This window comes from Malurus melanocephalus, unplaced genomic scaffold, assembly GCF_030028575.1.
Source record: "Malurus melanocephalus ecotype Western Australia unplaced genomic scaffold, MMel_1.1 scaffold_583, whole genome shotgun sequence".
NCBI classification, from domain to species: Eukaryota; Metazoa; Chordata; class Aves; order Passeriformes; family Maluridae; genus Malurus; species Malurus melanocephalus.
The window spans coordinates 4,843-27,461 of record NW_026623815.1 but is presented as its reverse complement, the minus strand read 5'-3'; the positions used below and the strand labels follow the sequence as shown (position 1 = coordinate 27,461).

At 46.7% G+C, this 22,619-nt stretch overlaps 1 protein-coding gene across 4 annotated transcripts; it reads left to right on the top strand.

The window, feature by feature from the left end:
* The first annotated feature begins 1,279 nt into the window (after window positions 1–1,279).
* On the top strand, window positions 1,280–20,781 carry LOC130583402 (F-box only protein 38-like). Of its 4 annotated transcripts, none has more exons than XM_057382720.1 (22): window positions 1,281–1,383; window positions 3,543–3,684; window positions 4,694–4,827; window positions 6,197–6,360; window positions 6,710–6,875; window positions 7,183–7,320; window positions 7,591–7,728; window positions 8,081–8,174; window positions 8,449–8,579; window positions 8,842–9,012; window positions 9,256–9,398; window positions 10,265–10,490; window positions 11,153–11,272; window positions 11,556–11,735; window positions 12,962–13,645; window positions 15,254–15,354; window positions 15,604–15,706; window positions 16,635–16,801; window positions 17,788–17,933; window positions 18,766–18,869; window positions 19,092–19,205; window positions 20,146–20,781. In XM_057382720.1, exons 2-22 carry the CDS (start codon window positions 3,557–3,559, stop codon window positions 20,322–20,324), a joined length of 3,531 nt encoding a protein of 1,176 aa, XP_057238703.1. In that variant the 5' UTR covers window positions 1,281–1,383; window positions 3,543–3,556; the 3' UTR covers window positions 20,325–20,781. The 4 variants fall into 4 exon arrangements, with proteins under 4 accessions (XP_057238706.1, XP_057238703.1, XP_057238704.1 ...); XM_057382721.1 differs by having other exon boundaries at window positions 3,540–3,684; XM_057382722.1 differs by lacking the exon at window positions 1,281–1,383 and adding an exon at window positions 1,657–1,819.
* The last annotated feature ends 1,838 nt before the right edge of the window (window positions 20,782–22,619 follow it).

Here is a 22,619-nt window from a genome sequence, read left to right as displayed (position 1 = left end):
CTGTTGCCATATCCAAAAYCCACAGGGACTGCCAAGAATTTATTTTGTTAATACATTTGTTTGTTATTCCTACTCCACCACAGAGCGTTGTGSATTCCTCAGGGATTGTCACCAAACCAGCAGCTGAGTCTTTGCATGCTGTCACTCACCAAAAATAACTCACAAACAATCTGCTGGGTGAGGAACGAGCATTGGTACCCAGTCCCTTGGGCTTGGCATGAAACGTGACTTTACAATGTTGAGGAAATTGTGATTTCTGCTGGGATCCACCCAAACACAGTGATTTAAACACAGCTTRAGTACAGACCTGCAAACTCAGTGGCAAGGCATCTGGTGGGACTTTGGGGGCCAGGGTCAAGACTCTCCAGGCTAAATCACTTACAAAGCTCCTAGAGAACATCCARAGGATGGGGAAAAGCCTGGAGRGGCCATGGAGGAGCAGCTGAGGGCACTGGGATTGTTCAGCTGGAGGAGGCWSAGGGGAGACTCAGTGGGGCTGCAGCTCCTCCCGAGCCAGGAACGGCCGGAGCTGGGCCAGGGAGGGTCAGGCTGGAGAGCAGGGAAAGGTGCTGGGCACCTCAGAGGGTGCTGGCACTGCCCAGGCTCCCCAGGGAATGGTCCCGGCCCCGAGGCTGCCAGGGATGCACAGGGGGGATTGTTGGGGRKCTGGGCAGGGACAGGAGCTGGGCTGGGTGATCAGRGAATGGTTTGGGTTYCAGSACCCYAAAGCCCATCTCCYTCCACCCGTGCCACGGGCAGGGACACCTCGCACAGCCGAGCTCCATCCATGGTGCCTCCTGCGCGTCCTCCAGCCCAGCACAACCGTGACTCTTTAACTGCGCGTTCCGTAACGCTTTTATTGAATCCCGTCCCTCTCGCTCCGTGCTGAGCGAGCCCAGCCTGCGAAGCGCTGCAGCCGGCGCTCCCCGCAGCCGCCCCTCGCCCCCGGAGTCCTCAGCGCTCGCAGCACTCTCTCGGAGCCCTCGGCCGCAGCCCTCGAAGCCCTCGGCGTTCTCCCGGAGCCCTCAGCGCTCTCCTGCAGCCCTCAGCCCCCTCAATGCTCTCCCGGAGCCCTCAGCGCTCTCCCGCTCCCCTCAGCGCTCTCCCGGAGCCCTCAGCGCTCTCCCGGACCCCTCAGCGCCCTCAGCGCTCTCCCGGAGCCCTCAGAGCTCTCCCGGAGCCCTCAGCACCCTCAGCGCTCTCGCAGCCGGTGCCACACTGAAGGCGGCGGCGGGGCGGGGCCGGAAGTGCAGAGCGGAAGCGGAAGCGCGGGGCCGGAAGCGGAAGTTCGGCGGCGCTGGCGGAAGGGGCCGCGCAGGAAGCGGGGCCGGGGCTCCCCCGCGGCCACAACCGGGGCGAGGGCGGCGAGGGGAGCGCGGGCAGGTGAGGGCAGCGCCGGGCAGGGGAGGGGGACGCGGCCGGCTCAGCCCCCGGGGGTGGCGGGGCGGGGACCCGGAGGCTGCCGCCCCCTCCCGGCCCCGCGGCCTCGGGCCGGCCCCGCTGTCACAGGCCCTGAGGGCCCCCCCGTGAGGGAACGGCGGCGGCCGGACAGAAGGGAAACCTGTTTTTCTGTCGCGTATCTCAGCACAAATCACCGCGTCCTCGCGTTTTGCCCTCCCATTAGGGAGCGTCTCTCTGTATCCGGCTCTTGCCAGGCCGGCCCTGGCTGCTCTCGTCGCGTTTTTCCTCCGTTTTCGTCTCCGCGGAGTCTCTCCATGGCTTTTTAAGCATTTTTAGTTCCGTGGGGTATTTACTCATCAAGAATAGAGCACGTCGAGCTGTTGTTTCATGCGACGTTCATTGTCGGGAATTAATTGAGGTGGGGGCCGCAAAATCCCATTCGCCTTATTGTATGGATAAAGATCTTGCTGTAGACATTCTCTTTTTATTTTTAAATGGGTCAGCTCGCTAATGTCGAATGAGGTGTTGAAGCTGTGCTCATTAGCTCAGAATAGTCCCGGGAGGAGCTTTTATTGTGCGGAAATTGCAGACTCATAGAGACAAATCCTTCTTTTCCTCCTTTCCTTCATGGCAGGGGCAGCTTGTGCTCGTTGCATTTGTGTCTCGCAGGATTTTTTCCTGGTTTGATTGTTAATGTTTTTATTCCTGTTGTCTTTTGTCCTGGTCCTTGTGCCMTTCTCTTTCCTGCTGGATTGGAGCCAGCACGTGGCTGTGTCGCTGTGGAATTTTTTAGGTTTTGTCCTGTCCTCTGTTCGAGCTGAGTTATCCCAGGTGACTGGGGATTTATGTAATTCTTGTTTTCCTTGGAATTCAGTCTATAAATACTCAATCACCACAAACTGAGCCTTTCTTGCCTGCCCCAAAGACAGCAATAAGCCTAGAGTCTTCACTCCTGGCTGGAGAATGGAGCTGAGATCCATTTCATGCTATTCACAGGCACAAGGTGGGGATCTAATTGCTTTAATATCCATATTTAATGCAAAATAATGACAACGTGCAGTTATTAACTTSAAATACACCCCCAAATTGGTGAAATCACACATTTTACAATAATCACATCRCAGTGAAGCTGTCAGTATTTCAAATTTTGGCATCACAGGGAGGCTGTAGCAGAGGCCTTGCTGGAAACTTCTCCAAAATCTGCCTTTTTTACCAGTTATTTTTCCTCATCTACTGAATTTTGRCATCCAACCTGTTAAACAGGTTCACTCGGCTGGTGAGGCTTTGCCCCTCATTCTTGTTTTTGTCTCATGTTGAAATAAAATAAATCCTTTTTTTTATAAATAAATACAGTCGGGAAGGCTCTCTCAGCATCTGCACAAGGCGATTTTCTGGTAGCACTAAGTTCATAGTTATTTTAGTGTTTTATTTTTTATGTCCCATAATGATTTTGGATATTTGGATATTCATTTGTTTAAATGGAACATTGGAATCGTGTGCTGTGTGTTCTGCAGTGTGGATGAGCAGTTCAGGGAAGGAGCAGAGGATCCTGCACGTTGYWTTCAGACTGGGACTCTCAGTTTTACTTTGATCTTTAACTCAGCAACCTGAATATTTGCCTTGGTGTTTTGGCCTTGAAGACGAGCTGCTTTGAGGGCTTTTAATGGGGCATTTTTGGAGAATGATCAGCAGAAGCCCATTTTTCAAGAAAAAAAAAAATCTGCTGGACAGAGACTTTGGGCTTTTATTTTTTCATTGGATGTTGCAGTTGGAGTTGAGTTGATGGKCTCTGCCCAGCTTTTCTGTGACAGTCTTGGTCCCAGGCTGGTATCTCTGAAGCTTTTTTCCTGTCACTATCTTGGTCCCAAGCAGGTATCTCTGAAGATTTTTTATTAACCAAAGAATGGATCTTTGGTTAAAGCTGTGGAGATTTTCCTCTGTCCATTCCCTCAGCTGAGAGCATCTGTCTGCTTTGTCTGGTAAATCTCAGGTTTTGCCTGAGATTTTCTGTGCCTAACAAACCCGAGCTTGGTTTTTTCTTTAAGCCTAACTGCTGAGTCCTCCTCTCCTCTGTGTCCCTTTTGTTTTTCAGTTGCCCTGAATTCCAGTTCCATAACTTTGTACCCATTTCCTCCCAGCAGAACTCGGTGCAGAGATGGGGCCCCGGCGGAAAACTGTGAAAGCGAGCTCAGTGAGCAGGGAAGGGGCAGACTCTACCAAAGCTGAGGAGCCAAAAGATTACATGAACCAACTGTCTCATGAAGTGCTTTGCCACATCTTTAGGTGAGCAGCCTGGCAGAAATCAATTCAGTGGTTATTATTTTAGAGTTTTCTCTTTTTTCTCCAACCTCACAGTGAACTGTGGATGTGCCACAAGTGGACTTGTGGATGGAAAGGGATGGCAAATAGTTTTCTCAGTCCCCAAAATTTATTTGGAAACTGAAAATTAATTCATGTTAATGTCATGAATGTTAGAACGAAGAAGAGATAAATGAGCTATTTAATTCAGTTCACCAGTGTGTAAATATTGATTTTAGAGCAGAAATGCATCTTGGGTAGGGCACAGTTAAAGTGGTTGTTTGGAAATTGTTGCAGAGGGGAGCTGGGGTGAGGGTGGAACCTCCCCTACAGCAAAGCCCCAGCTGGTCACTCAGCCCTGTTACCCAAAATATAATGCCTCACCAGCAAGTTCTTGGAAACAGTAACGCTCCAAAATATTTGCAAGTTGAGCTTGTAGTATCTGCTAGAAAATGAAAGTAACTTAATTAAACCATGTAGTAACTCTTGAGGCAAAAGCCTCGGTCAGCCGTGTTTGATTTGGTTTAAGTTAAATTTAAGGAAGAAATTCCTCCCTGTGAGGGTTGGGAAGCTCTGGCTCATAGCCCAGTGAAGCTGTGGCTGCCCCTGGATCCCTGGCAGTGCCCAAGGCCGGGTTGGACAGGGCTTGGAGCAGCCTGGGACGGTGGGAGGTGACCCTGCTATGGCAGAAGTGGGACGGGATGAGCTTTTTAAGGTCCTTCCAGCCCCAACATTCCATGATTCTGTGATTTATTAGAGATCTAGATCATCTGTACATTTTAATATTACATTTGTATGAATATTCCCTATTCAGTGTCAGAAATTGCTGAGTCACTCTGCATGGCAAAACTCCCCGTTTATCGAGAGCACAGCCTGGAAATTCCATTGGAATGAGCAGCGTCAGAAATCCTCAGCGATGCAGGCTGTGGGTTGGAGCAGGTGCTGAAGGTGCAGCTGTGCTAAAGCAGGGCTGTTTTTACTCTCTGTCCCCAAGGTACCTCCCCTTGCAGGACATCATGTGCATGGAGTGCCTGTCTCGGAAGCTGAAGGAGGCGGTGACGCTGTACCTGCGCGTGGTCAAGGTGGTGGATCTGTGCGCGGGGCGCTGGTGGGAGTACATGCCCACAGGTGAGCCCCTCCTCTCTCTGCCCTTCCCTCTAGAGGCTGACAGCTGGCCTGAAGGCTTCACAGATCTCACTCTGGATATGGTTAGCTTCTGTTCGTGAGGAAAAAAATAATAGATCCACCTGTGAGAATGYAGCATCAACAGAAGTAAGAAATTGAAACAGTAGAAGGAGAAAAACAGGCTGCACCTGGTGTTTCTCTGAATGCTTGAATGCTTAGGCCATAGATAAGCAATAGTAATATTACAATCTACAAATTAAACTATTACAATCTATTGTAATAGTTTAGTAGCCAGTGAATCTGTAACAGGAATGATAACACCAAAGTGTATAAATGAGACTGATTTTGGGAATAAAGGGCTTTTTTTGCCCTTTACGAGGTACTGTCCGTGTATGTGTGTCATGTCCGCCCCAGCAGCAACACTTCCCTGCACAAAACAAAACTCCACTCACTTGGATGTTCCCTTCCTTTGGGTGGCTGCCTTGAGCAATKGTTTGCAAAGTTCCTGTCTGTGTGTAAATCTGAATTTTGGGTGTTGCTGGAGCAGCAGTGGGGGTGCTCTGTGGCCACATGTCAATACAATGTGTGTTTGTGTGATTGTTGGAAGGGAGTTTATCCAGGGGTTGTGTCACGAAGAGGCTGTTTGCATGCAGGCAGGAAAAAATACAGTGGAATGAGAGAGCACCTCMTCTGCGAGCACTTAACAATGTAAGGATAAGTTTTGATGTCACACCTCGAGTCACCTGCAGAGCAGTAGATAAATTTGTCAATCTAGGTGAGCCCTGTGAGTATCAGGATTTCTGTTGGGTTTAAATTGYACTGTTGGGATTTGGTGGGGGAGAGAGCTCAAATGAGGGAATTGTGAAAATTAGGGCATTTACGACTTGAGGTTGGTTAGGGCTGGTATTAGGTAGGTGTTTAGACCTAACCTAAAACTGGTGTAAATCCAGGCAACTTGAAATCCTTTTTATATGCTGAATTACATCAGAATAAAATAAATCTTTGCTTTAAGAAACCATTCTGTTTCTGTGAGAAATGTCAGCTGTGGTGAATAGTGAACTTAAATAAGGGATCCAGCTGGGATTTTTTTGAGCCATGGAGTTGATAAATGGAGTTCCAGGAAAAACAGATTCACAAAGCCTGGGGAGGGAGCACAGTTAACCCTGCAGCAAACCCGCAAAATTCAAGGCAGAAGAGTATTYAGGTCATGATTTCTAGAATGTGGAAGTAAAAGAAAAGCTATTGCTTCACCAAGTGCATCTTTCAACATCYCAGCACTTGTACTGCCACATAAAGAGAAGTGTGTTTGGCTTTCCCTTCACAGCTGAGTGTCTGCTGCCACACAAATACCAATGTGTTGTTGTTGTCTTAGGTTTCACTGATTCCAGCTTCCTAACGCTGCTGAGGAAGATGCCAGACATTGAACAACTTTATGGTCTTCATCCCAGGTATCTGGAAAGGCGCCGAGTCCGTGGCCATGAAGCTTTCAGCATTCCTGGAGTTTTAGAGGCTTTGCAGGCCTGTCCAAATTTGCTGGTGAGTGGCTGGAGTGGGAGGGAGCCTCCTTCAGCACCGAGCTGGTGCATGTTAACAAACTGTGACAGGGACTTGGTGCTTCCAGGGCTTTTCTTCAGCCCTGGCTGCACAGGGAGCAGTTAATGGTGACCCTGATTGCCAATGAGAGCTATTTTTAGTTGCACCAGTGGGAATCCCAGGTGCTCTTAAGCCCAGCAATGAATTAAAGCTCTGATCCCTCTGTTGTTGAAAAGACAAGTGTTGCTAGAAATGARAAGTGAAATAAGCTTGCTTTATGTAGTTTACATGGTTAAGAGGATGTTGTTGTTGAACTGGTRTTAGAGCRTTTGCTTTGCTTCCTTTTATCCAGGGTGTTGAGACCTCTCATTTAGAGCTGGTGGAAGCTATTTGGACATACATGCCACAAGTCCACATTTTAGGGAAGTTTCGTAATCGTAATGGTGCTTTTCCAATTCCTCCTGAGAACAAGCTGAAAATTCCTATAGGAGCTAAAATTCAGACTTTGCACTTAGTAGGTGAGTGTGGTCATGGTGAAGCAGTTGGCTTCAACACAGGTGGATTGTAATTCTTTTAAAGAGAGGGAGTTTGGGCTGTGGCATCTTGGAGATATTAGCTGGATATTTGATAGCAGGTCCAGAGGGCAAGTTCTAAAGAATTATTGCCARTCCAAGGTGAAGAACTTGTGTTTCAAGTGTTCACAGCTTTTTTTCACTTGCCACAAAGCACAGAAAAGCTTCCTTTTGAAAGCCAGGAATTTGTCATGCACTTGATTGGTTTGAAGCTTGKTTAAAATGTTTGTTTGTTTTGTTTATGTATTATTAGGGGTGAATGTCCCTGAGATTCCTTGTATCCCAATGCTGAGGCACCTTTATTTGAAGTGGGTGAGACTCACCAAACCACAGCCTTTTAAAGATTTCCTTTGTATCAGCTTACGTGCTTTTGTCATGAGGAACTGTGCTGGTAAGAGGGATTCTTCCTGTCTCAAGGGAATGGTAGAGCATGTAGGAAATCTGCTTCTGTTAAAGTCTTGGAATTGCACATTCTCAGAGCAGCCCGTGTTTGATTTGTGGTGTTGGACAGAAATCTCTCCCTGTCCTGTCCCTTGGTGCTTTGTGGTTCTGTTGATTTCCTGCTCTAGAGGGTTGTGTGTGGATGTATTTGAATTCTTCCATGGGATAATTCAGGGAGAAGTGAACAATCTTCTTTGTCTTTCTGSCTTCTTGTGTGCAGGACCCACAAACTCTCTGAAGTACGTTCCCCTGGTGACAGGCCTGGCTTCTGCCAGGAATCTGGAGCACTTGGAACTGGTTCGTGTTCCATTTCTTGGAGGACTTATCCAGCACGTGGTAGAAGACAGCTGGAGATCAGGTGGGAAACTCCTAATCCCTCATACCTAAATAAAAAAAAAATGATGGAAATGAAAGCTTAACAAATTCTGGAGGTTCTTTGCTTGTAGCATATCCTTTTTTGAGTGTTATTTCTAAGTTTGGAATTATGGTTATGGTGCTAAATATRCTCTGTGCTGGGTATTGTTTTGATATTCTAACTGCAATTAACTCTTAATGAGCTGCATTTGTTGGTAATAAGAAACAGCAGGATTGGAGGGGAGTCAGGTGCAAATACTTGTTTTTTAAGATCAAGATAGCACTGATAAAAATGTGTAAGGCTGACGGTGGTGATGTGAGAGTGAACTGAAAGAAGGCTGGTTTTTGTTTGCCAGGTGGTTTCAGGAATTTGCACACTATAGTTCTGGGAGCTTGCAAGAATGCACTTGAAGTGGACCTTGGCTACCTCATCATAACTGCTGCACGAAGGTATCTCCCTTCACATCTCTGCTTCTTCTCCCTTTTGAAAATATGTGTCCTAACAATCACACCCAAGAGGTGAGAGAACAACCATCAGAACTGAAGGAACATACATTTAAACTGTGATTTATAACAGCAATTCTGTGATTAATAACAGCAATTATCCTCTGAATCCTGCCATTTCTGAAAGAGTTCTCTCATTTTATTAGGATAGGGCATCTTCTGAAGTGTTTTCTGTGTTTTGGCCTGAATTTTGATAGGAGCAATTCTGAATTCCCTGCAGGTTGCACGAAGTGCGGATCCAGCCTTCCTTGACCAAAGATGGTGTYTTTTCTGCTTTGAAGATGGCTGAACTGGAATTCCCCCAGTTTGAAACTCTTCACCTAGGCTACRTTGATGAGTTTTTACTACAGTGTATGACACTTTCTATGTACATAAAAAGCAAAAGGATTGCACAAATTGCTGTGTTTTCAGTCGCCTTCTGAGTGATTAATAAGAATATTAATGTTGCACCTATTGAGGCTGCTGATCTCAGACAGCCAAATCTGGTTTTCCTCACTTTCTGGAAGTGGGAAAGCTCAGCTTTATTAAAGCAATGATCTGATCAATAAGGAGTTAGAAAACCCTGCTATAAAAGGCAAATTTACTGCTGTGTCTGCTCCTCTCTCTTTTATAGGTAAAATGACGAGTACGGACTTGGTGAGGTACGGCTTGGCTGATGTGGTTGAGAACCCAGGAATTATTACAGATATTGGTATGAAAGCTGTAAATGAAGTTTTTTCTTTCATCAAGTATCTGGTCATTTACAACTGCCCACATCTACATAACCCAAATAATTGGATCACAGGTATTGCACACCTTTGAAATTTCAGAGCTATTCTATGAATTTCTGTGCTAAACCAGAATTTCTCTGCTCTAGTACTGCTTGTTCTGTTGTTAGTAAGTACAGTAGATGCTGCTTGCTTTGGGGCCATGGTGATGCTGGGAGCAGGATGGAGAGACAGAGGATGCTGCTGTCGGTCTGCAGAGGGGGTGATGAGCAGTGAGTGAGGTGGGAATCCCTCAGGAAAGGCCTCTYTTGTGTTCCCAGATCACTCGAGGTGGACCCGCCTGGTTGACCTGACCCTGGTGAGGTGCCAYGCCATCAAGCTGGACTCTTTCAGTCAGTTCATCGAGTTACTGCCGAGCTTGGAGTTTATTTCTCTGGACCAAATGTTTAGAGAGCCTCCAAAGGTAAATCCTAGAGAATGCTTTGGCTTTTTCGTGTTGCCAGGTTTTTTCCTTGTTTCCATTTCATTGGCAATCTGGTACGTTCCAGCTGTGTGCATTCTTCTAAAAACTGTCATTAATTAAATAAATTGGTAATAAATTTCTTAGGTTTGCAGTTGTTTTTAGTGTGATATGCTGGGGAGAGTGGTGCTGCTTCTGCAGATGGGAGCAGTATCAAGAAATGAATGTGTGACCAGAACATAAAACTCATTGATTCTCTCGAAAGTAAAACTCACTGATTCTGTTGAGGCCTCTGCTGATACTTCACTGTGCWTTTTATATCATTTATTTCCTCTTAGGCCTCTGTTCACAATACTGAGAAGTTTCTGTGATTTTTTTTACTGGGTGAAAAGGGGGTACTGTTCCCCTGTTGAAGTGTGTTCAAAGCTTAGGAATTTATTTCCTAATGTTGCCCCCTCCCACRCTGTAACCCAACTCCTTGGTGAGCTGCTGGTGTGCAGTGAGCACTGCCTGTGTAAAAAATGCTTGCTTTGGTCATTAAATGTCCCTTGAGGCTGCTGTGTGCTGGGAAGTCTCATCTGCTGTTTGTATTGATGTACCGATCCCACAGCAAATTAATAGATTAGCACAAGTTAATAGATTAAAATGAAATGCTTTGGGGAGTTYCCTTTCATTAGGAGTTTAACAGTGTTAAACTTTCTGGGTTGCCAGCCTGAGGATGGCCACCTGCTGTCAGGAAAAGTGAGGGACAGTTTCCCTGTCAGTGTTGGCCTTTCCAGACAATTCCAATTCCATTCCTGTTGCCATTAGGGAATGTTGGGATAACAAGGTAGTGTTTCCAAATCTTAATTTCTGCTCTTGGTTTCCAGGGCTGTGCTCGAGTGGGCCTAAGTGCAGGCACAGGAATTGGGGTCTCCTCTGCCCTGGTGAGCAACCAGAACTCCAACAATGACAATGACAACAACAACAACCACCAGAACAACAACAACAACCCAAACATCCACCACAACAACCACCAGCACCCCAACGATCAGAACGAGGAGAACGAGCTGCACCAGGAGGGCCCCGCTGAGGAGCAGCAGATTGGGGCTGAGGGTAATGCTTGGGCACCTTTTGGGGTAATGGCAGCTGAGGGTGATCCTTGGGGACAGTTTGGGGAGATTTGCAGCTGAGAGTGATCCTTGGGAGCCTTTTGGGGGTGATTTTATCCATCCCACTTCCATAGGCTCCTGGTGAATATGTGAACACACATTAAAGCTTGTTGCTCTTTCAGCTCCTGCTATGGAGCTTTAATGTTTTGTGTGTGCCATCTGTGCCAGCTGTGTGATAAAAGCTGTCCCTGTGTGGTGTCTGACAGCTGTCACAGAGCAGAGCTGGGTGTCACTGCAGCTGCARGCTCTGTGTGACATCCTGTGGGTACATGCCAGGGCTCCTCTGGGCACAGCTGGGAGAACATCCCAGTGTTGGTGGTGTGTTTGTAATCTTTGCCAGCAAAGGCAGAAGTCATTGGAGGGAATGAAAATGTAAACCCTGGTTTTGCTGCTCCCTGCACAGAACAAGACTTTGGAGGAGGAGTGGAAAATCTGAGTGAGCTAAACCCTGAAAGATAGGCTGGGCTTTGGCTTCAGAGAACAAATCTGTGGGAGGCTTTGTGCAACCAGAGGCTCACCAAGGGAATAATGACAGCTTTTATGTACTTTTTGTGGATGCTCTGCTCATTCTTTTTCCTATTCCTGACCTCCTCTTCCTCTTTCCAGCCCTCAATGAGATGGAGGAGGTGGCACAGGAAGAAGGGGAGGCTGCTGGGCAGGGCCAGAATGAGCTGCCAGCTCCCAGCCAGGCTGTTGTTCCCATGGAGGTGGATGAAGAGCAAGCAGGTAACTCTGGGTTTGGGAASAAAGGACCTCTTGGCATCTCCCTGAGGGGTTCATTTTTCTGTGTTAGTCTGGGTTTGGATGTTTTGCTTCAGCTGGGCTGTCTGATTTGGAAAAATGATGTTAGCACAGCTTAGTGCTGTGAAGGAATTCATTCCGTGCTACAGCCCAGAGTTTTCTGTGCATATACAGGAAATACCTTGACCTTCAAACCTTATTTTTGTGCACTGTATAATGCARTCAGAAGGCTTATKTTRACATGAGCTGTTGATACTCTCCTTYTCAGGACCAAGTGGAATTCAACCTGTTGTAAAAGCAACTCCTATCACCATCCATGATTCGGACAGTGAGGATGAGGAGGAAAACATGGGCACTTCCAGAGCCTGCATCTCCARCAGCATTGCACAGAATTACTCAGATGGAGAAGAGAAGGGCAGGGATCCCGTGGAAACCAGAGAACCTTCAGGTGTGCAACATTTATTCTTAAGCTTCAGTCTTTCCATTGTGTTCAGGTTTATTCCTAGCTTAGTTTTAATCTAGATGGAGGTGTTAGGACACATTTTGAGCTTCACTTACAGATGTTGTACAGAAACAGAAATAGTGGCACTGCACTGATCAGAAACCTCTTTGGATTTCCAAGTGGACAGAATTCATCATGCCTGTGAGCCCAGAGTGGGTGTCAGTTCTAGTTTGAGGGGTTCTGTGTTTGGAGAGAATTTGCAGCAACTTCTGTGTTGCCCATATTGGGGATTTGGAGCTTGGGGTAGCGTAAGGAGCTGAGAGGATTAAGACAGCAGACATTGAGGAGGAATTTCTCCATGGAAGCGGCACTCAGGCCTTGGCAGGGGCTGCCCAGGGAGGTTTGGAGTGCCCATCCCTGACGGTGTCCAGGGAAGGGCTGGAGGTGGCACTCAGAGCTCTGGGCTGGGGTTAAGGTGGTGATGGAGCTTGGAGTCCGTGGTCTGGGAGGGCTTTTCCAGCCTCAGTAACCCTGGGATTAACTTCTGTTATGATCTGTGCACTGTTCAGTGTGGGTTTTTGTTCTCCTGGGAGCTGAGACTGCTGATGCCTGCTGGCAGCACTGCCCAAACCCAGGAGGGGGAGCTGGGRATTGCTCCTGGAGTGTGAACTTCAGGCCTGTCTCTGTTCCTGTTTGATTCCTCAGATGGGTTGCTTGTTTTAAGAAAAGAGAAGCCCCTTTGTATTAAATACTAGAAAAAAAACATTCCCTATGAGGGTGGGGAGGCCCTGGGGAGGGTCCAGAGAAGCTGTGGCTGCCYCTGGATCCCTRGCAGTGCCCARGGCCAGSCTGGACAGGGCTTGGAGCASCCTGGAATAGTGGGAGGTGTCCCTGCCAAGGCAGGGAGTGGCACTGGATCTTTAAGGCGCCTTCCACCTACCTGACTGTGTTATCAGTGTGCCTTTCACGTTGTTGTGCTTTGCCCTGTGTGCCAGGGAGCTGCTCTGGGGCAGTTGGGGAGATTTGTGTCTCCTTTAGTGACAAAGCCCCAGCACATCACTGCRAAAACAGCTKCAAGGTTCAGCAGCTGCTACAGAARYGAATAATTCCTGTAACATCACAGTCCTGGTGACACTGTCACTGGCCTCTGGGCTGCCCCATGTTTTCAGGAGCCTTCAGTAGAGTAACACACTGATTTGAGGTTTCTCACTGTTCTCTCTCTACTCCTGCAGTGAGCGGCAAAGGCAAGACTCCCCTGCGGAAGAGATGCAGCAGCAGCCACGGGGGCCAGGCCAAGCAGTTGCCCCTGGAGGAGAGCAGCTGTGAGAAGGGCTGCCAGGTGACCAGTGAGCAGATCAAAGCTGACATGAAAGCAGCCAGTGACATGCCCGAGAGGAGCAAGGGCAAGGATTCCTGCGGCAGCACCGCCCCGGGATCCACGGGCACCTCCRGCTCCTGCAGTGCCCCTTCCCCCGGTCCTGACTGTGCCCAGGCAGCCCAGAGCTGCTCTGCTGGCAGCAGCCCTGCAGCTGGAGAGGAGCCCAGTGGGCAGTGTGGCTGCTCTCCGTGCAAAGGGGAAGGCTCTGGCGAGAGGGAGAGCGAGGAGAGCTCCGTGTGCTCGCGGTGTTCCTCCTCCAAGGACGCGCAGCTCAGGACGAGCGGGGGCGGGGATGGGGAGAGCCCCTCCACCAGCGGAGCCTGCAGGGACGGGCCCGACTTTGCACTTAGGACACTGCCAGGGCCTGCCGGGGAGCCTGGCCATGACAGGACTAGTGGGAGTGCCTGTGGGGCCAGCAGCCAGGAGCAGAGCACACAGCCCCCGAGCTGGGAGCTGGACTGCAAGGAGGAGTATCCTCGGAGACCGCTGACCMGGGCCAGGAGCCGGTTGTCCCACGTGCCTCTGGTGTCTGAGCCAGGTAGGATTCCACACACAGACATGGCTGAGCCAGTGCATGGCTGCTGGGAGCCAGCTCTGAGCAGCTGCAGCACCCCGGGGAGCTCTGCTGTGGAGCTTGTTAGGCAGGGATCTAACCCTGCTTGGAAAGATCAGAGTTTGAGGGAACAGAGATGCCATCACCAGGTAAAATCAGATCTCTCTGAAAGTGCCACTGACTTTTTTCTCTACACAACTCTTCCTGTTGGTGTTCTCCACACATTCTAACCAGAATTTGCTTTACTCCTTTGAAAAGCAAATGCAGTTTTATGGTAGCTGTGTCTGCCTGTGAGGGCTGTGATTCACTGTCTTTCTATTAAAAACCTCCCTTGAAAGGCAGCAGCTACACTGCTATCTTAACAAGAAGGCAAAGGTTAATAACTGGCACTTTATCAACCAGTAAAGAAAGTCATGATTATAATTGAGCCCAGCTTTTGGACCTGCATTGGGTTCTGCTTCCAGGTGATCAAATCTTGTTGAAAATTGTCCTTTTATTGAGTATCTTCATGCTTCACGTTACTGTTCTGTTCATTTGACATAAAATGAAAGCCTTGAAGGGCTGGAATGAAGGCAGAAAACAACAGAAATGAGAGGRGAACCTGCTGTTTCTTTCAAATATGCTTGGTTTCCAAAATAATCATCTTAGTCTGGCACAGCCTCACATATCCAGGAATCTTTGCTGGGAATATCTGGCAGGTGAAATGAAACTGCTTAAAGATGAAACGTGCTGCTTACAGAGTGTTGGAGGTGGGGAAGATGGAGAGCAAATTCCTGCCTCTGTTAACATGGAATGATTCAAACACTCTGTCCYRKTRTTTTTCCAGTTTATTTAATGTTCCCAAGTGTTAACAAAACCTGAATCACCTCAGATGTTGTTCTGCAGGTAGAGGCATCTTGGATTTGAAGAAGACATGGTCTTGCTATTAAATTTAAAATGTTTATGAGTAGTAATTAATTGGGAATCTTCATGCACATGCCATGTTTTAGTAAAGTTAAAGAAAATTAATTTCAGGGATTTTTTTTTCCTCTTCCTGTTGGAAGTAATGCTGGTGGTGATTTCTTTTCAAAGACTCATCTGTTAAATCAAGAAGGAATTCAATGTCCTTGGTGCAGCTTGGGAATATTTAAGGATTTTATACCTGGGCAGCCTTTGCAATATTAGAATAAACTTAGTGACAGTTATAAAAAACAGACTTTYGGGTAGTTGGAGATAATTTCTACTATTTAAACATTAAAGCTATTTTTGGTCTTGCATTTGTCAAGGATGTTGTGTTTCCTGCAGAGAATCAAATGTAACCTGACCATGAATCTTCTTTCCTTGGCTCCACATTTTTCTRTGGGGTTGGATTTGTAGTTTCAGCATTCCTGGGTTTCCCCTRTAAACACAACCACCCATTCCCCAGATTATTTAGTGGGAATAATTCTGAGCACAAAGCTGACAGTGGGGTTTGAGCAAGGACAGATTTGGTTTGAAGCCAGGCAGGTGTTTGGATCTACCTGTGCTGGAAATGTTCTCTTGGGCTGCTCTCAGCTGGGAAATGTGACCCWGGAATGGAGCAGAGGAAAGATTTTTCCATGTTTTTGTTTGCAGAAGTAGCAAAGCCAAAGCCAAGGCAAACCACCAAGAGGAAAAGGACAGCTGACAAATCCACCAGTACCAGTGACCCCGTGATTGAGGATGATCATGTTCAGGTAAGGGCTTTTCCTTCTCTTCCTGCAGCTTTATCACCCTAAACCCTGTTGGGAACTGAAGCTGGATTATATTAATTAATATCCTCTTCTATCTGGTAAAATTCAGTGGATTTTCCCTTCATTTTTACCCTGTCACCTTTTTTTTTTTTTTTATTTTTTTTTTATTTTCCACATTTGTGTTTTCCCATTTTTGGGGGGTTTTTTTCCCGGGTTTTTCCCATTTTTTTTTTTTTTTTTAATTTTCCCCAGGTACTGACTCTGAAATCCAAAAACCTCGTAGGAATCACACTGACCAACTGTGGAATAACAGATCTGGTGCTGAAAGACTGCCCCAAAATGATGTTCATCCATGGTATGTGGTTCATGTTACAGGTGCCTCCTCCCTCTGGCATTATTGGAAATTCCTGAAAGAATTCAAGGCAGGCCAGTGTTCATTTTGTATTCATCAGCTCCATTGCTGCTTCCCACTCGGAGTGTCTCTTAGAACAGCTTTAATAAAGATTAATATCTGAAAATCAACAGCTGCAATGATCTGACAATTAGCAAGATGAGATGTTTATTGAAGAGTGATAATGCAGTAATTGGGAGTTGATGAAATGAGTTGGAGTACCTTGTTTTTCTCTCATTCCTTCATGCTCCCATAGATTTTTTTAGCTGACAGGATGATACTTTTGCTCCTTGACATGATAAAATCTGTTTTTAATGCTGCCACTTAGGTTGCATTAGTTTCACATGCCAGGGCGTGACTGCTCCTGTATTGGGTCATTTATTGTTTTCTGCAACATCTAAATGAAGACGTTTTCTTCTGCCATGAGATCTGTCTGCTTAGTAGAAATAAAGGAATTATTTCTTTATTCCAGGATACTTCGAACACACATTGATTTTGAAGTAAATTTTGATTACATGAGCAGTGTTGCTAGAAAGGAAGTAAGTTTATTTTCCATTGTGTGGCATCACAATCCTGTGTTTGAGGTGATTTTGGGGGTTGTGGCAGTCCACAGACCATTTCAGTGAAAGGAAGCAAAGGGAGGAAAAGGTTATTGTTCCACAAAATTTGACATGGCCTTTTAAAAGGCCACATCTGGCAAGTTCACAGCTGAAAAGTTCAACCATAATATGGAAAAAATGAAGAGCTGGGCTATGTCTGGTTACTTAAGTAATTTTTTGGTGTTTATATTGCTTGTTTGCCTTCTTTTGAACCTGTCAGCCTTGAAAATCCCTGACAGGAGGCTCCTGAGGTCTTTCATTCCCTTTGAATCCATTGATTTGCTCTTTTCTAGCTACAAGGTGCCGTGTCTTGAAACACTTGAAGGTGGAGAACGCCCCCGTGGTGAATCGCTTCGACTACGCCCAGTGCAAGAAGCTGAACATGGATCAGGTGCTGGATCAGATCCTCAGGATGCCCCCAGAAAGGAACAGGATCATTTACCTTCGACCCATGCAGCAGGTACAGAGCCAGCCTGCAGCTCTGCCTGGGGGGTTGCACTTGGAACATTTCCTGCCTTAACATCACCACTCTGAAATTTGGTTGTTAAAAACCCAGCAAGGCTTTTATTGCAGAGCCTATACTTGGATTTTAAGGTACTCTGATAGATTAAGTCTTAAAATTCACCATTTCCATATTCATTACATTAGAGGATATTACAAAATGGGATGCATTGAATGAATTTTAAACTGAATCACTCAAACTATGAGAACCTGGCTGCTTTTTGTAGCTGTGTGTGAGCAGAGCGTGACACAGGGATCTGAAATCCTGTTAGATTGAGGGACAGCAGAGTTTGGGGTACTGGAGGCACCATCCACTCCTCATGCTGAGTGTTGCAGGACACTGGGACTGAGAGCCACCCTCTCCTCCACAGGCTGTGCAGGAGCTGGAAGCAGGGACATTATGGTGTTGTTTAAATCATCCATAAGGGTTTGTGAGGGTTTCAGTTCAGATCTGGAAAATTGGGATTGTTGACCTTGATCCCTCAGTATGGCTCTGTGGTGCTACTCCTCTCCTGCCTTTCCTGGCTTGCTTTGCCAGCAGGGGAAGGCTGGTTGGAATAAAATCGGCTGTGCTTTGAAACCACATCTCTTAGAGGAGAGTGGTAAAAATATTAGGAGGGAATGAAAACCCAAAACCAAATCATCACACTCTCCCTAAGGCAGATACAGATTCTGAGAAATGAATTTCCATATTGGAGTTGGGAAACCCATCAGAAAATAGACATTTCCCATCCAGTTCCACCACTGAAGAAGCTGAATTTTCAAAGCTGCACTAGGGAGGTTTCACTGCCCTCAATCCTGTATTTATTGCTGTTGTTGAATCCCCCTTCACTGCTGGTTTGGTTTCCCTGGAATTTGGGGGTTTGGTTGAATCTGTGTGCTGCTGACTGCAATCCCAGCTCGGTGTTTGTGGTGCTCAGCAGTTTTTGTCCCTGTCCTGCCCAGGTGGACACACTGACTCTGGAGCAGAAGATCTTCAGTGGCCCTTACCCCTACCACATCTGCATCATCCACGAGTTCAGCAACCCCCCCAACGTGCGCAACAAGGTGCGGGTGCGCAGCTGGATGGACACCATCGCCAACATCAACCAGTGAGTGCTGACTGCAGCCCGGGGTACTGAACACCTCACAGGGAGTGTGCCAAAATGTCCTGGAGCAGCTGCACCTCCACATCTCCTCTGTTCTGTCACCCGAATTTAAAGAAAATCAGTTTGGTTGCTGCTGGAGGTTGAATTCTGGATGGTGCGATGTAGAATTTTAGTGTGAAGATGTGTCTAATATAAAGTACAGACTAAAACCACACCCATATAAATTTATAGATTTATGTATATATAGATATAATCCTGTAAATTATTTATATATATATATATAAAATCCTGTAAATTATATATATAAATTATATAATATATATACAATATATATATATTAAATAATATAAATATATAAATTATATGTATAAATATATAAATAATATAAGTATATATATATAAAATCCTGTAAATTCTCCAGCAGTAGTCATAATTCATCACATTATTCCAGCAATAATGCAGTTGTGCATTAAAGTCACTGGAATGGCTGAGAAGTACCTTCAAAGCTGAAAACAAGTTATTTTTAGAAAGGTGTTTTTTCCATGAAATAGTATTGGTTTCTGTGGAAAGTGATGATCAATTAGTACCAGCTCCTGGAATTCCCAGCAGCAGGGAACTGTGGCTCTCGTCCAGCAGTTCCCAAGCTGTCCCTGTTGGCTGTGGTTTCTCTCCAAAGTGAAGAGATGGGTCCTGAGTTGGTGTGAGGCACTTGGGCCAGTTTTTCTGTGGATTCAGGCTCATTAAAGGAAGGGTTGTGTATTAGGATTTCCCATTTGGTTTTCCTCCCTCCCACCCTCCCATTTCTGGACTGTAACCTCTCCCTCCTTTTTCCTAGAGAGCTGATCAAATACGAGTTCTTCCCTGAGGCCACCAGGACTGAAGAGGACCTGAAGAAATACCCCAAGTACCCCTGGGGCCGGGACATTTACACCCTGGAAGGTGAGAGTTTTGGGGAGCTCAGGGCTCCTGGGCAGTCTCTGCTCAGAGGAGCAGCTTTGCCAGGAGATGTGGGGAATCCTCCTTGTGAGGAAAGTGGGGAAACTTGGGCTCAGTGGGGGAATAAACGAAGAGATGCTTTATTGGGGTGATAATAGGATAATGGAGTTGATGGGAAGAGGGGTGATATTGTCCTCTCTGCATCCTCACCCTGCTCTCTCACAGGCATTGTGGATGGTGCTCCTTACTCCATGATCACAGATTTTCCCTGGCTCAGGTCCCTGAGGACAGCAGAGCCCAACAGCTACGCCAGATACGACTTTGAGGACGATGAGAGGAGTGAGTGCCCTGCTGGGATGCTTCACATCACTTGCTTGTTTGGCAACACCTTCCTTTATTTTCAGTTTTCTGCTTCTCAGGCTGGTTTTGGTAGATCTTTTGGGAGCTAGAGGTAGGCTGGAGAGAAGGGAGAAAACTCACAGAAATTTGGCATAAGAGTTCAAAACTGGACTTGAAAAATCTGGAATGGAGATGGTGTGGGTTAGAGTTTACTGTAGATGTGTCTCTTTCTTGTCTGCTCAAATATGATGGTAGGCAGTGCTGGGGCTCAATTAAAAACCTGGCTTTGAAGCAGAGAAAAGTATGTTCTTCCATTACTTCATTTGGAACATCTGGGAATCTCCTTCATTAGAGATATTTTTAATTGGCTATGGTCTGGATATTCTTATCCAGCTCCTGTTCATAAATCTCAAGAGGATGAGGACAGGGTGGTTTTGTTTTTGCTATACCTTTCTCTGGTTTTATTTTAATTTTTTTTAAGGTTTTATTTTAGACTGATTTAATTTAATTTWRTTTTATCCTGRYTTMATGCTTGCACTTCAATATGAAGGCTGAATTACCAAAAAGTTGATATTTATTTGATTTAAATTTCAGGTTGTTAAAAGGGTCATGGGGTTAAAGCCATAAAAATCAGGAGAGCGCTGCTGCTTTATCCTTAATTGCTGTTGTTTATAAAATATTTAATTACTGGATAACCTGGAATTCTGTCAGGGAGGCCTCAGGGAGAGGGTTTGGGATTCTCTGGGATTCCCTTCACTCTCAGATGTTTGGGATGAGGGTTGGAGCTGTGGAGCTTTAAATCCGGGGAATGCAGGACAGAACATTGCCGGGCAGGGGCAGACTTTTCCTTTGCCTTGTTTGCCAAGTGTGAACACAAAACCAGCCTGGCTGGCGAATTTTTGGGGACAAAGATGCCATTTTGCTCGTTGTGTTTCCCCAGCCACCATCTACGCCCCGAGGAGGAAGGGGCAGCTCTCAGCTGACATCTGCATGGAGACCATCGGCGAGGAGATCTCGGAGCTGCGCCAGGTCAGGAAGGGGGTGTTCCAGAGGGTTGTGGCCATCTTCATCCACTACTGTGATGTCAATGGGGAGCCCGTGGAGGATGATTACATCTGAGGGGTGTCCCCAGCCTTCCCTCCCTTCCCCCTGGCGCTGCTGGCCAAGAAAAGCAGGATTTTCTTTTTCCAAATGCAAAGCATTTCCCAGGAAGGCGCCCTCGGCTCTCCTTTGGCCAGGAGGATGTAGTTAAATGTAAAATGGAAAGTACAAATTGTATACTAAAGAGTTGTACATAGAGGAAACAAAAAAAAAAAAAAAACTTCCTAATACTGAAACTTTATTTCATATGTTTATACAATTTAATTTAAGTTCCATTTTAATGAAGGCCAATAATTAGGAACAGGGAAGAAGATTTGAACTTTTCAGCCCATATGATTCATAGCAGTATTTTTCTTTTTCCTTACAAACAACAATTCCATTTGCTGTGTTCAAAAGAATCATCAGAGCCTCTTTTAATCTGTGCCTTTTTCTTGAGCATTTAAGAGTCCAGTCTGAGTAAACCTGTTGAGCACAATCTCGGTGTCTCGTGTGCATTTTTGGAAGGGTCAGAATATTCTCCAGCTGTTGCAAAGAAGGCCAGAAGCAGCAAAAAAAAATGTAGAGAATGTGGTGATCTGTGGTAGTTTCTAGAGGTTATCCAACCCATTTTTGGGGGGAAATGCAACCCCCCCGTGTTTAGCACCTTGGAAGCAGAATGTTCTCAAGCATTTTGTACTGTTGGATTGCATTTTCATGGTGTACTTGACTCTGTACTATGGAAATCAAGTTGCTGATTGTTGGTTCCACTGTGTTTTAACACAAACCTGCCCGTTTTAGCTGGCTGGGAGCTGAAGGCAGGCGGGAAAGGGGATGTGGAACTGCTGGGGCAGCACAGGCTCCGTGTGGCACAGCCAGGGAGCTTTGGGGCTGGGCTGTGCTCGCTCCTCAATGCACATTTTCCATGTGGTCAGTAAAAAGTGCTGCTATTTGCCCCAAAACGTGTGTGTGTTGTGTGTTCAAGGGCTCTCACGGTGCCCACGGGTGTTTGGTGGGGATCTGCTGCCAGGGCAGGTATAAAATGCACATTTTGGTGTTGCACTAATGGGGTGCCCAGGACTGAGAGACCTTGGAAAGGCCAATTCCCAGCTCTGGAAAGGAATTCTCAGCCTTGGCGTGGTCTCTCATCTGTACTTGTTTAAAATTGGTGTTACCGGCATAAAAAACGACACCTCCTGTGGTAAAAATCTGTACAATTCAAGCAATTTTATCCTATTTTGTTCATCATTCTGATTGTGATTCTCTGAACTTTGGGGTAAATGTGGCTCATGGGGATTTCTGTGTTCAGCTCTGTAAAATCGAGGTAAAACTGCTCCACACAGCAAAGCCCGTGTTGGTTTTCTCTGCCTCTCAGTGGGAATTCTTGGGATAATGTGGAACTGGAAATGTGTGGGAACAGAGGAGGAGAGTGGTGCCTAAGGGGAGCAGCATTTCCTCAGCCCTGCTCTTGGCTCTGACTGGAGGTGGAGCACTGAGCACCAAAAATGTGAGTGTTGGTGATTTGCTTTAATGCAGGATCACAGGCAGTGGTTTATTGTAACTCTTACATTGAACCTTAGATAATGTATTCAGTGATACTCAGACAAAACAGTTGTCATCCTGTCTAGAAGTGTTTCAAATCCTCCAAGTTGTGGATTCAGTCAGATTTACCATTTAGTCCAGAAAATGTGACTGAGTTCTGGAGAATTGCACCAGAGCTGCCGCTGGTAGCGTTGAGCCACAGCCTTTGCAGTATTTACACAAATAAAGTGTTTGTTTCTGTTCAATATTCCCTGGAGCAGTTTGAACCTTGCAGTAGCTGTGACCTCTGGAATGTTGTCCCCGTTTTACCCTGGTGCCTGAATCCCCTCTGTCCCTGTCCTGGGGGCTCTGGCTTGGGGAGGAGCTGGGATCTGCCAGGGTTTCATCTTTGGGCTCTGAGCTTGCCCCTCTCTGTGTTTTGGGCACTCTGTTCTGTCACCCTGGCAAGGGAGGCTTTCCTGGCTCTGCCCAGCTCTTAAACTGCCCTTGGATGTTTCTGTGCCAGGCTCCTCTTCCTCCTGCCCTGCTGGGTGGCACCAGGGGCCACTGCTGTCCCTGCAGGTGAGGGGATAGTGATCCTGCTCTGCCACCTCCCCACAGCACAGGGAATCCCAGCTCTGGGGCATCCTGGGATCCATTCCCAGCTCCTGACAAACTGGGACATTGCAGCTGGATACGGGAGGAAGCTTTGCTGCAGTCCAGAGGCAGCCTGGCAACCCCTGAACCTAAAAGGTGAGCAAAAAGGACAGGAAATGCCATGGTGGGGCATCACCTCTGTGCTCTGCGTCCGTCTGG